Raw genomic sequence first — 14,398 nt, forward strand, 5'->3', positions numbered from 1 at the left:
TTAGGTTGGAAAAGCTCTCTGAGTTCATCAAATCCAACCATTCCCCCAGGACTGTCAAGGCCACCACTAACCCATCTCCCCAAGTGCCACATCTAAATATTTTTTAAATCCCTGCAGTGCTGGTGACTCCACCACGGTCTTAGGCAGCCTGTTCCAATGCCTGGCAAGACTTTCAGTGATGAAAAGTTCCCAAATATCCAACCTGAACCTTCTCTGGCACAATGTGGGGCCAATTCCTTTTGTCCTGCCCCTTCCACATGCTCAAATCTCACACTGTACTTTTATTTTACTCACTTCATCTCTCCAGTTCCTGTCTGAAGCTTTTGCCTGAGTTCATTTATACAAGCCATGACATCCTCAGGATGAATTAAGTTACCAACTGCATGGTTTAGCTGATTCTGGAGATCTTTAAGCTGTTGTTTTAGGGAATTATTGTCACCCTAAAAATAGACCAAAAAAAATCCACACAAATCTAAGCAAACAAATCCACAAGTGATAGAAGCTAGATTTTTTTAATACAACAAATACTTAACCTGCAATTGCTTGAACTGTAAAAGCAGCTTGTAATTTTGTTGTTCCTTCTCTTCTGCCAGTTGTGCTTTGGTCTGAGCATTCTCTAACAGTTGTCTTTCCTTTTCAAGTTCATCCTGCAGGGCTGACAGTTCCATCTACAAAACCACAAAACCTCCAGATTAATATCCCCACTCCCAACCCCAACCTGTCACCCAAACACACGACAGATACATTTCTTAAAACAGTAACAATATGACAGCACCTAAAAAAGATCCAACAAAACAACCCCAAGCAAACCATCTGGACCTTGCTTCAAAGCAAAGTTCTAAACCCCAGCAAGCTGATTTAACATTGGAGATGAGGAGTCCTGGGGTAGCTAACACCTCTGGCAGCACTAAAGCTCTGTTCTTACCTGGCTAAGTTGTTTCAGTCTTTCAAATTCTTCTTTTTGCTGCTTGGCTTCTGCATCTCTCTCTCTTAACTGAGCTTCCAGCTCAGCCTTGTAGGTGCTGACCTTCCCCTGAGCATCCTGAAGGGACTCATTTATGTCTCTCTGCTCCTGGAGTGAACTCTCCAGCATTGCAATTTCCTGGAATTTAAAACCCATTTTAGAAGGATGTACATGGGAGAGACAGAATTTAAGAGTACATTGCCTCCCTTCCCTTTAACTCAGGAACTCCATTAAAACTTGAAGGTGAATAGCACTTCTACTTGCAAGGTCAGGTCAGTGGTGCCACTGACTGTCTAAAATCCACACTCAGGTTTAGAAAGGTGGAACTGGAAGTGGAACAGAATTGTCCCAGGAGTTCAGGTCTACACATCAGGATGCCCAGGCAGCTCAGTGCCATTGGCTGACAGGACAGATCCAGACACACACAGATCCCTGGCCAACATCAGAGGTTTCCCTGATGTCATTCCCCACAGTGTCACCTGCAAATCCACTTTGCAGTGATGTCTGCAAGGTGAAACCTACATTTCTGAGCCATCTCCCACAAAGCATAGATTTACTGGATGTCTCTTGCAACTGGTTTTAAAGGCCAGATTCTATTCTTGAGGGCTGTGTGCACATTTCATCATATTGCTATATCAGAAATTATTTTGTCCAAGTAATTGTGCTTCCTTAGTCCCAGTCTGACCACCAGCTTATTTTTTCAAGTTTATTCTTAGATATCTGAACTTGGGAAAAGAGGTATTAAGGCTTACTTTTCTCATATTTTCTGCATCCATGGCAACCACTTCCAGGTTGTTTTTTTCCTCCTCCAGACCTGTCAATCTTCCCAGCAAAGATTCTTTTTCCTTCTGCAACTTCTTACACTCCTCATTGGCCTGTTTTGCCTGATGCTTCACGCTTTGCAGGTATTCCTGTAAGCCAGTGATAATACTTTCCAGATCCCTTTTGAGTGCTTCATTTGTTGCTATTTGACCTGAAGGAATACAAAATGAATTTGAGGTAGTTAAGAAGCCACATTTATTTACCAAACAAACCAAAGTGCCTTCCTTCATCATTTCAAATATTTGCCATTGGAGCAAGTAAAAACAAGTACCTAGAACTCAACCAGAAAATGTTGTTCTCAAGGTTAGGATTCTCAATATTACTGGGCTAACCTGGCCACTGGAACAGATAAAAGAAATTTCAGTTCTTTATGCATTCCTGCCCCCCTTTCCCAACCAGGTACAAGTGAGGTAAACACACAGAGTTTCCTTTTACATCAGTTAAGACAGTTTTTTAACACTTTTGTGCCCATTCTGTATTTCATTTGAGCAAGGATAAACGAAACAATCCTCAATATATTTGTCATGTCACCCTAAGTACAAGAAATACTTTAAGACAAAAATTAAAATTTACCATCAGTGAGCTGCTGCTCCAAATCCTTGATTTCCTCAGTTTCCTTTGCAATCCTGGAGAGCATCTCATCCAGGCGAGTCTCCAGCTGCTGGCAGTGTTTGCTCATTATATCAAGGTGCTGTTCTTTACTTGCTTTTTGAGCTTTCATGTGAGCCTGTCAAGTAACAAACAGAAAGGTAAAACAGGGCATCAACACAGATTTCAAAAATCAGATTGGGATTTTGTCTCAATTCTGCAGTGTCTCATTATCAGCAAGAAAAGCCACAAGCTCAGCACACACTGTGGTGCTTTGGGATTTGTTACTTGTTGCTATTTTCCCTCAGCCCTGCCCCACAAAGGACCCCAGATAAGCAGCAATCTGTGACTACCAGCATTGTCTGCAGGCTCCCCCCTGCCCAGGCTGAATAATGCCTGCATTTAGAAATTAGTACTCATGGCTACTATCTTTCTTCCTGCCTTTACATTTTGTTCTACCACTTCCTCTCTCAGTCAAGAACAAACATGATTTCTCCCAGAACCTTTAATCCTGTCATCCTGCATTGCCCTCACAGCAGATGATGCTTTAGAACATGTCAGGTCAGCACTTGAAGGAAGATACTCTGAGCAAACAGCAAGTCGGGCCAACTTTACAGTTACTAAGTAAATATTCCTAAGTAAATCTTATTTTATTAAAATATTTCTAGGAGATACACCACACAGTTCACACAGACTTTGGCAAGGACTTCATGCATTTAGTATGAATTAACTGATTGTTTCAGCTGTTTACAAAAGCTTGGTAATCAACAGAATAAAGTGTTATTTCTTACCAGTGTGATATTGCTCAGAAACAAGTCAAACGCCAGAAATTTGTGAAAATACAGAATTATACTGTCATGATTAACTGCATGTTTTTATTACTACTCAAAAAAATAAATCGAGCTAGCAGTAGAAAATTTAAATATGAGTTCTCAGAAAAAAAAGAGCACTTACAAAGTTGCTTCCACAGCAAAAGTAAATGGGTGAAACCAAAGCTTTTTGTATTTCTACTGGATTAAACCGGAAGTTAACTTAAACATCCATATCAGCACAGTTCAACTTGTCACCTTGCTAAACACAAACTGCCCTGCAGGTTTCGAAAGAGAGATTTCAACAAGTAAGACCCGAACCGCTGCCACTGAGCCATCTTGCTGCAGCTGCTGAATGGCACCAAAAATGAGGTTTTAAAAAGAAACAAAAAACCGCAAGACCCCGACCACTTACAGCTTTGCCTTTGTCTTTTCTTCCCGAGACAGCACTTGCAGAACGCCCCACCCCTGAGCGGGAATTCATTTGAATAAAGCACCGGGAGCTTCAGCACGGGCAGGGATTGAGCGGAGTCTCCGTGGGGTCCCGGCCGGGGGCGGGAGCTGCCGCCCTGACGCCGCTGCCGGTCCCGTTCCCGTTCCCAGCCCCGTTCCCAGCCCCGTTCCCGTTCCCAGCCGTTGGCCCGCAGGGCGCTTCCTGTGTTGTGATTCGAAGCGAGGGGCGGCCGCGGGAAGGGCCGGGCCCGCTCCTGCCCCGGGCCCGCTCCTGCCCCGAGCCCGGCCATTCCCCCGGGAGCCTTCCCGGAACGCCCACGGCCCTTCTGCCACCCAGCCGAGGAAATTAAGTTTAAAAATACAAAAGGAGCTTTTAAAACAAGCGTCTCTGCTGAAAACGGAGCAAAGCATAAAAATACTTTCACTTCTCATTTAAGAGCATCCAGCGGGCCTGAAAAACTTCCATTTAGAGATATAAGCTTTTAAAGAACACGATTAAAGACAATTCAGTTTAATTTTAGCTTAATTTCAATAAGTGTTTGCTGTCCCTGAACACTGTTAATAACTCAGAAAAAGTCCTGCATCCCTGATGATCACAAAGTTAGGTGGAAGCTCGAGCTCTCCCTGGCACCCCAGCCCTGGGGGACGTGACCTGTGAGGCCTTGCTGATTCTCTCGGGACTGACAGGACTGGGGGTGACAGCAGAGAAAGACCATCAGTCCCCACCAAACAGGCTGGATAAGCACTGCCAGACACAGATGTTTAAAAACCTTTAAGGCCAGACTGCACAAAAAGATGCTTGAAGGATTTCTTACACAGAAATTGTCTGCAAGGCTCTGCCCAGCGTGTTTGGATTTAATTTTAGTGGATAAGATTGAGTTCTTAACGTGCTCTACAGGAGATGCTGGAAAAATTAATTGTTCAAGTGTTTTACCAAAGCTGGTTGGTGTGCTGAGATTTTTTAACTGTAAAGATTTTTTAACTTTCAAATTATAAGTTAATGACTTTGATAAACAGCAAAAGAATATATAACTTGTGAAACAGGCACGAGTGAATGGTCACCTGTTAAAGCAGCCTTTAGTCCACTGCACAGTATACAAAAACCCCAGATTCTGGTTTTACTTACATGCCTTGGATCCTCAGGATTTACAGAACCAAGAGAACTCTGCAAATTTTCAAGTTCTTTCTGATTTTTCCCTATTTCTCTTTTCTGTTTCTCTATCTGTTTTTCCAGTTCTAAGGTTTCCTTGCGTAGCTCCTGCAGGATTTTTAACTTTCCACTCAGTTGCTGTTCAATTGCTTCCTTGCTGGCCTGGGAGATCTGGAGACAGCATCAGGAGGTTGAGTGGTTGGAAATACACAGATCAAGAATATATTTTACATTTAAATAAAGAAGATCCTGGTCACTGATTTTCAGGCAAGTTTCAAAATTAAAAATAGCAATAATTGATGACAGTTGAAGAAGTGGAAGCTGTTTTAGTTTATTGCTGATAAATTAATTCTTGCTGCCAATTCTGTAGCTACATTGCTTAGCTGCACAACTCAACCTACACAGCAGGTTCTTCCAGGTTTCTGGGGAAAGTCAGCAATAAATCAGAAGCAGCACATGGAACAGATGCCATTAACTGCACTACAGCTCTAACAGCTGACTTATGAACAATAAATCACTCTGGAAGATTTTTCTGATGCTTGACACATGGATGTATGTCTGTACAGTGGCCTCTTTATAAGAACGAGGAGAAAAACTTGTATTTTCTTACATCAACACTGCTTCAAACACCTTCCCTTGCTCTTTCTGGAAAAACTCACTTTTTTCTGAGCCAGAGCATCCTCCAGTTGTTGCAGCTCCTCTGTTACTTTCAGCACTTGTTGCTCTGCATCTCCAATTTCACTTCGCAGTTCTTCTAATCTTCTTTGTGCTGCAGACAAAAGAAACCCAACACAAAACCCACAATCCCACAAAATGCATTATAATACTGTGTGTAACACTGATACACAGCAGTGTATGAACACATTAATCAGCACAGCATTACACAGTGATAATCACAGCTAATACATTCTGGTTTCTCAGAAAGTATGTCCAAAGTTTGTTTAACAGTTAAACAGTTAAATTCATGCATCAAATATGAAACATCCCTAGAACTCTGTTTTCAATAACATGTAACGCTCTCATCCTAAGTAATGTTCTCATCCTGAGTTATCTTAAAATAACAGCAGTAAGAAACTGTAGCAGTTTTGACACAAAAAAGCCATCAAGTCCAGTGCTTAACAATCACAGCACTTCCAGCCTTTGACACACTGTTTCTATTCTTATGTCAAGCATGTAACCACTGGACTAAACCACACTGATCTACAAGTTTTTATCTTTATTGGATAAAAAATAAGGTTTTACCTGAATTAATCTTTTCTTCCTTATCATGCAGTATTTTATCTAGACTTTGGAGATGTGATTCCAGCTGGGGTTTCCTACAGGAGTCATCTTCCTCTTGTTGCATTTTCCCAACCTGCAGCTGCTGGGCTTTGTCAGCAATGTATCCTTCCCTTATAAACATATTTCTTTTGTACCTGGCCTTGCCAATGTAGGGACTTTCACCAGGTACATTATCAAGCTCAACCTCCTGAAATGTAAGAAGCAGAGTCTTTATCTCAGAACTATGGCTGCAGTCAACTCCTAACACACATTTAGTTTTCTTATCCAGCATAAAAAGAAAAAACAACTTGAAATGACAAGAATTTTACTTATTATAGAATTAGAATTTTGCTTATTATAAAATTAGATTTTTACAGGTTATACTTAATGATTTTGGCCTTAAACATTGTTATTTTATAATGGAACTAAAACCAAACAAACCCAGCTGGGGTGTGACCAGTTTGTTGCAGATGTCTGGAGGAACTTTTTCTTAGTATACTGAATTTACTTAGATTATATTTAGTCCATTTCATTCTTGCACTTAGGTTTACTCAGACATAACTTAATTATAGTCACTGATTACTGATCTTTTCTTTTGGATTGCATTCTGGCATCTTCACATTTTTGTTTGCAGGTATGATAGAGGTTGTGCCTTTAATAAAATAGCATCTATTAGATTATAGAAAAACTAATAAGGTTTTTATTTTCCAAGTTGAAAATTCAAGGGAAACAGCAATAAAAAGAGCCATGATTTTAAAATTATTACCTCTGAGGGAAAATAATTTAAGGGCTCAAATTTTGCATCAATCTTGTAAAAGGCCAGCTCCTGCTCCAGCTCATATTGCTTCTGGCAAGCCCGGGTCAGCTCCACTGTCTTCTGCTTCAGCTGAGAAACCACAAAACCCAGTGAGTGTTATTCAGTGGGATTCACTCATCACTGTCACACTCAGTGCAGCTCCACAGACAGCAGGGCACAGCCCTTCATGTGGGAACAAAGCTCACAGCACAGTTTTGGATCAGGAATATCACAAAGGGTAATTTTACAATGGTGACTAAGAGGAGACAAAAGCCCCACAATTAATAGAATACAAATGATCACATGAAAGGCCTTTTAAGTTTACATACATCTAAGTGACAACTTTATTTTTAAACCTAATTTAGGATAAAATAATAATTTGGGTACAATCTTTTAGCAAAATCTAGGCCAAAATAACAAATATATTTACTGCTACTAGTGAGCACGAGGACTATTAATACTTGTGGTCTGTAAAAAACCCAAAATATCTCAACTGTCAAGAGTACAAAGTCTGTGTATTTTATTTTAGCTTAACCATGTGCTAGATTGGTTTTGAGGTTATTTTTAAGTAAAGGTCCATCATGTGATCTCTTTTTAAATCAACTTTTCACACTGAATACCTGAGGGAGAACATGCAGCACAACTCCAATAGAGAGTGGAAAGCAGGACTAATGGAGAAAGAGAAATAGAACAGGAAAGGCTTAAAGAAAGATTTCAAAACCTGATAAATGTCATGCAAAAATTAACTCTGTTTCAGAGAAAAGAGGAAAAAAATACCATGAAAATTGTACTCCAAACCACAGTGAATAAAAAATGTCACTGGGACACTCCATAAAAATGTTGCTACTTCAGGGAACGTGCAAATACACCCTAGAAATTAAACCAACCATGCAACCCAGGGGCACAGTGGGGCTACCTTTAGTGAGGAACAAAGGCTCTGCAGGAAGGGGACTGTGACAAACCCAGACACCAGCTGAAGGGAGACAGAAGTGAGCCAAGTTTGTCATCCAAAGGAGAAGAGTGGGTTCAGGTTGCAAAGTATTTGCTGCTAAATCTCATTATACTGCAAACTCCATTTTAGAAGCAGTCTGCTGGTTAGTGTGTGTGTGTGTTCAGAGAAACAGCTACAGAAGTACCAGGTATGGGAGTCTGAAGGATAAACTTTTAGAGGACAAGACTAAGAGGATAAAATCCAAATATTAAGCTCCCATCAGGTCATTCACAGCCCAGCACTCTCAAGGCAGTAGGACTTTGCTTGAGTTTTATGGCTACCCATGAAAGAGACTCAAACATAAGACTTTAGGATGATGTGAATAAAATACAAGTACAGTGGTGGGCATTACCCAAAATAATAACTAAGGGCTGTTACTGACATACAGCTTGTGTGCACATCTTGTTTTTGTAAAAGTACCAATTTTCTTCCATCTTGCAGCAGCACTTTAGAGTCTGACCAGTGCAGCATATTCAGAACATCAGCAATTTAGCAGCTTAACCTTTCATCAGTTGACAAAATTTTGAACAGAAATCCATAAATAATTACTAGAAACAAAGAAGTTACTATAAATCACAAGATGATACTGAGTGCTGCTTCCATATACTTACTTTTTTCCACAGAAAGAATACTGAAGGTCAATAATCACTCCCTAAAGAGAGCTGGAAGTCTCTCAGTTTTAAAATTAAATCTTCAGTCATTTGAGCTCTCACATTGACAACTTTGTGTCCAAAGATTTCCTTAGTGCCAGGGATTATCTTACCAGCTCATTTTTGGTGCCCAGATCCCTCTGCAGCTCTTCAAAGCTTTGTCTCTGTTGTACAGCCTTTTCCTTTAGTGACCTGTTGAGCTCATCTTGATGCTGAAGTTGCTCGAGCACTTTGGACTGCTTAAGTTTCACATTCTCCATCTCCTTTTTTGTGTTTTCCAACTCTCTTTCTAATTTTTCTACTTCTTCTGAAAAACAAAATCAGACAAACATTCCAATAGAAAAAAATCTTTTCCTTCTAAACTTAAATTTTGTGTCATTCATTTTAGATTTAACAGATTATTACCCAAATTAAATCTCTCCAGAGCTTCCTGCCTGTCATGGTTTGTCACAGGCTGTCCATCCAAGTTTTCCAGTGCCCTCAGGTGGAATATGGTGTACAAGCAGTAGTGAGGCAGACTTGCAACTGGATTTTCAGCAAGGAACAGAGAGGTCAGATCTTGCAGAGGCTTTAGTTTAGCTATATCATGGAGCTAAATCAAACAGAAACAAAACAATGATTAGACATCCTTCTGAGAAGGTTTAAACCCCAGGAGTGAATTTCTGATTATGTAGAATGTTCTGTGTTAGGTCTGTATCAAAGGATTTATTTTAACCTTTTTGCTAAAGAATAAGCTCTAAAAACCTACCAAAATACACAGTATTAAGCCTAAAGTAGCTTCTTAAAATCAAATTATTTCCTCTATTATAAAATGCCATTGCAAAGAGTGTAAATGCAATCAAGCTTTATCTTGGAAATTTCAAGATACCAAGGCTTGTGGATGTATAACCTCCCAAAAACTTACACTTTCCCAAACCTAATATTTGTTTGCATCTTCAATATCTGCACAGCAGGAGTTTCTCTGATAAATAACTTTATTAGGCTCCCAGCTGCTGCATTTTGCAGCAGACTTTGTGGAAAGACACTCAGCAATTACCCAGAGGAAGTCAATCAGTGTAAATACCCCAGGTCACTTCATGAAAAGGCTGAACAATGCCTGTTTCTAACCACAATCACTTACTGATGACACTTTATTCTGTTTCAAATTCAGGCTTTGAAGGGATCTCAGCTTCTTCCCTACCCACAAAGGAATGTGCTCAATCTCATTCCCTGCCAGGTTCAGCTTCTGTAGGTTCTGCAAATGTTCTATGCCTTCAATTTTGCTGAAAATGAGAAGAAAAATTGAATTTACCATGAACCACAGCAAATTTAACGTGAGGCATTATGGATAAACTACAACAAAATCTGTCACAATTAATTAACCAAGAGATCAGCAAAATCATTATTTACTGCCATGGACAATTCAAGTGAAATTACACTATCTTACTTAAAAGTACTACATTAGGACGAAAAATCACAGCACAATTTTCTGTCATTCTTGAAAACTCATGACTTTTGCATGTCTTCATTTCAACATTAACACTATTTTAATGTGTGGTAACTCCATTTTCATGGGGAAAATTTGCTCCTTCTCTCCCGAGAATGTAATGGGATGAAGATGAATCAAAATAAAGTCATTTTGTGGGGCTTTATCCTCCCATAAAAAAGGAAGGATCAACTGTAAACTGACAGCATGAAGAGCTCCATTTTTAGTGTTTTCATGAAAACTGTTGAGGAAAACATGCTAGTTTGTGGTTTACTTGAGCATTTTTTATAGGTATGTGTGAACATTAAGTAAACCACGAGTATTACGACAAAGTACAGCAGGATGTGCTCCTGTGACTGTGCTATTTTTTTGGTATATATGAGCTGTATGTAACCAAAATGTGAAAACAGAGCAGGAGCTAAAAGCTAATTCATCCTTTTCAATTCCTGTTGAGAGAGGAAGTTGTGTGAACACATTGTGTAGAAACTCTGGGTTTTACTCACTTCCCATTGTAAATGTCTTCACTGAAATGGCAGCTTCTCTGCTGCAAAGGCAGTTTCATAATGGTAAAGATCATAATTCACTGACAGAAAAATTAAAAGCAATTAAGAGTTTTGCTACTGCATGAACCATTACCCTTCAATGCTTTAAACAAGACACCAGACTCTCAAGAGTTCAAAAGCAATTTAGGGAATTTATGGCCTGCCTGATCAAGCCCATTCAGCTTCCTTTCCTAAAAGAAAAGCTTATTATATTACCTGTAAAAACAAACAGTAAAAGTTTAATTAATTTTTAATGCACTTAATTGGGTTATTGCCCACTCTTCATTGTGGTATCTGGAAACTTGCACTTCTGGCTCATTTTCCAAGGAAAACAAATCAAACCACTGCCCTGGTACACTGACAGCACTTCCCAGAACTATTTATACTTCTAATACCTCAGAGCTTGTACTTTCTGAAAAGACCTCAAAGCCTCTTAGTCTTGACAAACAATTGGGAAACTCACCTCAAGTGTTCACTCCTGTGAGAAAACTCACTTAAACAGGAAAGGAAAATCAGTTTTATCAACCCTGAGCTCTCCAAACCCTGTGGTTTATTTGTGGTTTATTCCTCTTACCTGATTCTGTTGCGGGACAAGTTGAGTTCACGCAGCTTCAGCAGTTTATCCAACTTCTCAATCTTCTCTATTTGGTTGTTACTAAGGTTTAGCACCTCCAGTTTAGAGCACTTTTCCAAATTTTCTATGTACTAAAGAACAGAAAATCTCTTAGCATAGGATTTGGGTTTTTTTAAAGAGAAAATCAGCTTTCTATTAATTAAAAATACCAAGTATTCTAACATTTTGTTAATCACAGTTCATTCTGGTATTCTAAAACCCCAGTTTAGGTACAGTCTTCTATAGTGTTGGAAAGCTGGATTTTAAATTTACAGTGGGCCAGTTTTCATCTACATAAAAAGGAACATGTTATTAAAAAAAAAAACAAAAACAAACAAACAAAAAGCCCCAAAAAACCCCAAACCAGCCAAAACCAGCTCAATCCAAAACCTAAAAAAAATTACAGGAACTGATCTGTTTTAAGCATCATTCTAATGAATCAATTATTTTTCTTTTACTCAAGTCTCCACCGAATTTTTTTTTAACAGAAGCTGGTTGCAGAACTGGGCTAAAAGAATTACACTGTAATGTTTTCATCCACTTAAATATAAGCCTGTATTAAACAATTAATTGTAATTATTTTAAACTTTGTTTAATTTCCAGTTATTTCCAATAACTTACCTTAAATTTCTTGTCCCCATCCTTTGGGGAAGAAAGATTCAGTGAGCTTATGCATGCCAGATTTTGCTGTTTTGACAGACCCTTTATAAGGGGTTCAGTTATGTACTTAACCCCCGGGCTAACACCATTTTCAACTGCAATTAAACAGAAAGGATTGATGATTTTTTATATTTGTTGTTTTCTTTACACTTAATAATGGAAAAACATTGAAAATGATCCCCCCAGAAACATTTACAGGAGAAAGTAAAAGTCTCATTATTCTCCCCAGTTTTCATTACTCCCATTTCCACATTTATGTTCAAAAACAAAAAAAAGATTAAAGCAATTTTTTCAGGCTTCTTTCCAACAGATCATACATCTTTAATCACACAATTCACAAAATACTGGCTTTCAAAGCTTGTGGTATGTACTTGAATACCAGTATAATTTACTATACAATACCTTTCTGGAATTTAAAAGCAGCTCCAACATTTTCTGCTGGAATACCCAGTCGTTGGGACCTCTGCTCCATGCTTTTGGGAGCAGCTGGAGGTGTCTGCTGGCCAAGATGTGGAGATGTGGCACTTGAACTGACAGGTGACATTAGCTGAGCTATGTGGGACGCTGATGCCTGTGGATTTCTACCTGAAGCATTCCTTACAAAGCCTTTCTTCATTGCCAGAAATGCCGAGTATCACATGGCAATACCTGGAAGAACTGAGACAATTATCAGTCTGTGTAAAAAGCAAAATCTTAAAAGGTTTGCATGACAACAAAGGTGCTACAGAAGCTGCCAAAAACCACATCTCCAATGGGTGCTAGCTTCCAGTTTTCCTGGCATTGGGAAGAATTTTACCTTTATACTCCCACCCCTCTACAGCACAGCCCCAGGGACTGACTGAGCAGCTTTGTGCTTGCAGCTCATCTTCCTCCTGTCCTGCAGTCTGTAGTTTACACAAAATTTGCCAGGTCTGGAGATGCTCTCAGCTCAGGCTAATAGAGCTGGCAGGGACACAGAGAGAGGACTGGATCCCAACTGTTCCCAAAGCTTGAAATCAGCCACTTTGCAGTAAGAACAAATGCAAGCAGAAAAAGGTAACTGAGAAAAAAATAAAAATTAATATCAGTCTAGCATTGGCATTCCCAGAGTTTTCCTTTCTGCAAACAAATTATCCTGTGACTGCCTGGGAAATTCCAGAGAATGTTAACAGCAACTTCTCTCAGTGATGGACATATTTCCCCAGGGATAAGTGTAGGAAAAACCATGTATTCCGTATGACAAAGCCCTTGTAGCAGCCATCTCCAAAGGACAGAGATATACTAACACCTCCACCCACTGAACAAGGAGCACATTTCAAAACATTCTTTAAGATAGAAAAGCCGTATCTTGGAGCTTTGTGAGTGATGACGTGCCTTGAGAATATGTTCCTCATTGAGATAGATTTTTTTTTTTCCTCCGAAATTGGAAAGGAAATAAGGACAAAGGAAGAGGGGGCAAGAATAAGGGGCACTGTTTTCTACCCAGTAGTTGGAAACGCAATTCATACAAGATCAGGACAGTGAGACTGGAAGGAGCAGGAGAGAGAGAAAGATGCTGGCGCGCTAACGAAGAGCCACATTGGGGCGTTCCTTCATGTCTGAAGAAACGCAGTTCTTGGTTTTAACGCCGCTTCCTGAGGAAGGTTGTGGTTTCGCGGAGACACTCCCGAGGGACTGACGGGGATCGGGGCCCCCGTGTGCTCCCAGACCCCCCCATCCCCTCCCGGTTACCGCCGCAGGGCGATCCCCCTCAGGCCTCCGCTTTGATTACCTGCGTTGACATGGTAACGCCGCCTCAGCGCTCGTCGCCGCGGCACGGGAGGGCAGGGCGGCCTCGGAGCTCTCCCGAAGGATGGCACGGGTTCTCAAAGCACCTTTCCGCCGCCCCGTTCCCCTCACCGAACGATCGCCGCCCGCACCGCCGAGCCCCGGGAGCTGCGGCTCCTTTAAGGGCGCTCCCTGAGGGGCCGCCCCGCCGCCATTTTGTCCGGTCGGAGGCCGCGGCGGGTGAGGCTGGGGGGCGGGGCTTGCGTGAGACCACGCCCATCCTCGCCTTTCCCGCCGCTGAGGCCCCGCCCCCGGCTCGCCATTTCCCGCCGCGTCCCCTCAGGGAGAGTCCTGAGGGGTTTGTGGTAAATAAAGCCCAAATCACTGTATAAACAATAAATCATTGAGGAATTTTGGTTTATTTAAAAGCCGGAGTCGCTGTATAAACAATAAATCCTGCTCTGCTGATAGGTGTTTTTTTCATATCTTAAGTCTATGTGTGTCACAGCATCTCACTGCAAAATTGCATCTAAATAGTCTTGGAAATACACAGTTTATTTACAATTATAAACTCTGCGTGTCTGGTCTAAACCATAGTAATTTTCACAGACGCGTGTAATTTTTAACACTTGGACTATGTTAGTTCAGCATCTGTGTAACTAAGTGTGAAATGTAAAGCTGAAAAACGAGTAGGCTCTAAAAAAATGTCTCTGAAAAATGTAGGGAAGGAGCATAATCAGATTTTAAAAACACTATTTCAGAGTACTTTTAAAGCATTTCCCAGTGTTCTTCACTATTTGCGCCTTTTCATTTATATACCATCCCTACTGATGTTTAATAATGCGTATGTTGGCCGCTCATTTTAATGATGTTAAGAATCTTACATTTT

General features: G+C 40.5%; 1 protein-coding gene across 7 annotated transcripts in view; it reads right to left on the reverse strand.

Annotated features, from left to right (window-relative positions):
• The window catches only part of CNTRL (centriolin), a 37,762-nt gene extending 24,039 nt beyond the window's left edge, over window positions 1-13,723 (reverse strand). For 2 of the 7 annotated variants that reach the window (XM_088065915.1, XM_088065913.1), the window contains exons 1-17: window positions 13,514-13,723; window positions 12,166-12,420; window positions 11,725-11,858; window positions 11,065-11,195; window positions 9,604-9,745; window positions 8,889-9,075; window positions 8,597-8,790; window positions 7,463-7,510; window positions 6,813-6,932; window positions 6,029-6,254; window positions 5,446-5,555; window positions 4,763-4,957; window positions 2,360-2,513; window positions 1,717-1,937; window positions 926-1,102; window positions 534-668; window positions 295-440 (exon numbers count right to left, since the gene is read on the reverse strand). In XM_088065915.1, coding sequence (XP_087922041.1) covers window positions 295-440; window positions 534-668; window positions 926-1,102; window positions 1,717-1,937; window positions 2,360-2,513; window positions 4,763-4,957; window positions 5,446-5,555; window positions 6,029-6,254; window positions 6,813-6,932; window positions 7,463-7,510; window positions 8,597-8,790; window positions 8,889-9,075; window positions 9,604-9,745; window positions 11,065-11,195; window positions 11,725-11,858; window positions 12,166-12,379 — 2,534 coding nt within the window. In that variant the 5' untranslated portion in view covers window positions 12,380-12,420; window positions 13,514-13,723. Of the gene's footprint in view, window positions 1-294; window positions 441-533; window positions 669-925; window positions 1,103-1,716; window positions 1,938-2,359; window positions 2,514-3,328; window positions 3,529-3,598; window positions 3,698-4,762; window positions 4,958-5,445; window positions 5,556-6,028; window positions 6,255-6,812; window positions 6,933-7,462; window positions 7,511-7,758; window positions 7,775-8,596; window positions 8,791-8,888; window positions 9,076-9,603; window positions 9,746-11,064; window positions 11,196-11,724; window positions 11,859-12,165; window positions 12,421-13,513 lie in introns of those variants that run through there. The other 5 variants (XM_088065914.1, XM_014258056.2, XM_088065917.1 and 2 more) reach the window with 5 other exon arrangements.
• Window positions 13,724-14,398: the final 675 nt, after the last annotated feature.

The sequence above is a fragment of the Pseudopodoces humilis genome, chromosome 22 (genome assembly GCF_049639895.1).
Source record: "Pseudopodoces humilis isolate 2021_Gansu_Grassland_sample_001 chromosome 22, ASM4963989v1, whole genome shotgun sequence".
Taxonomy (NCBI): domain Eukaryota; kingdom Metazoa; phylum Chordata; class Aves; order Passeriformes; family Paridae; genus Pseudopodoces; species Pseudopodoces humilis.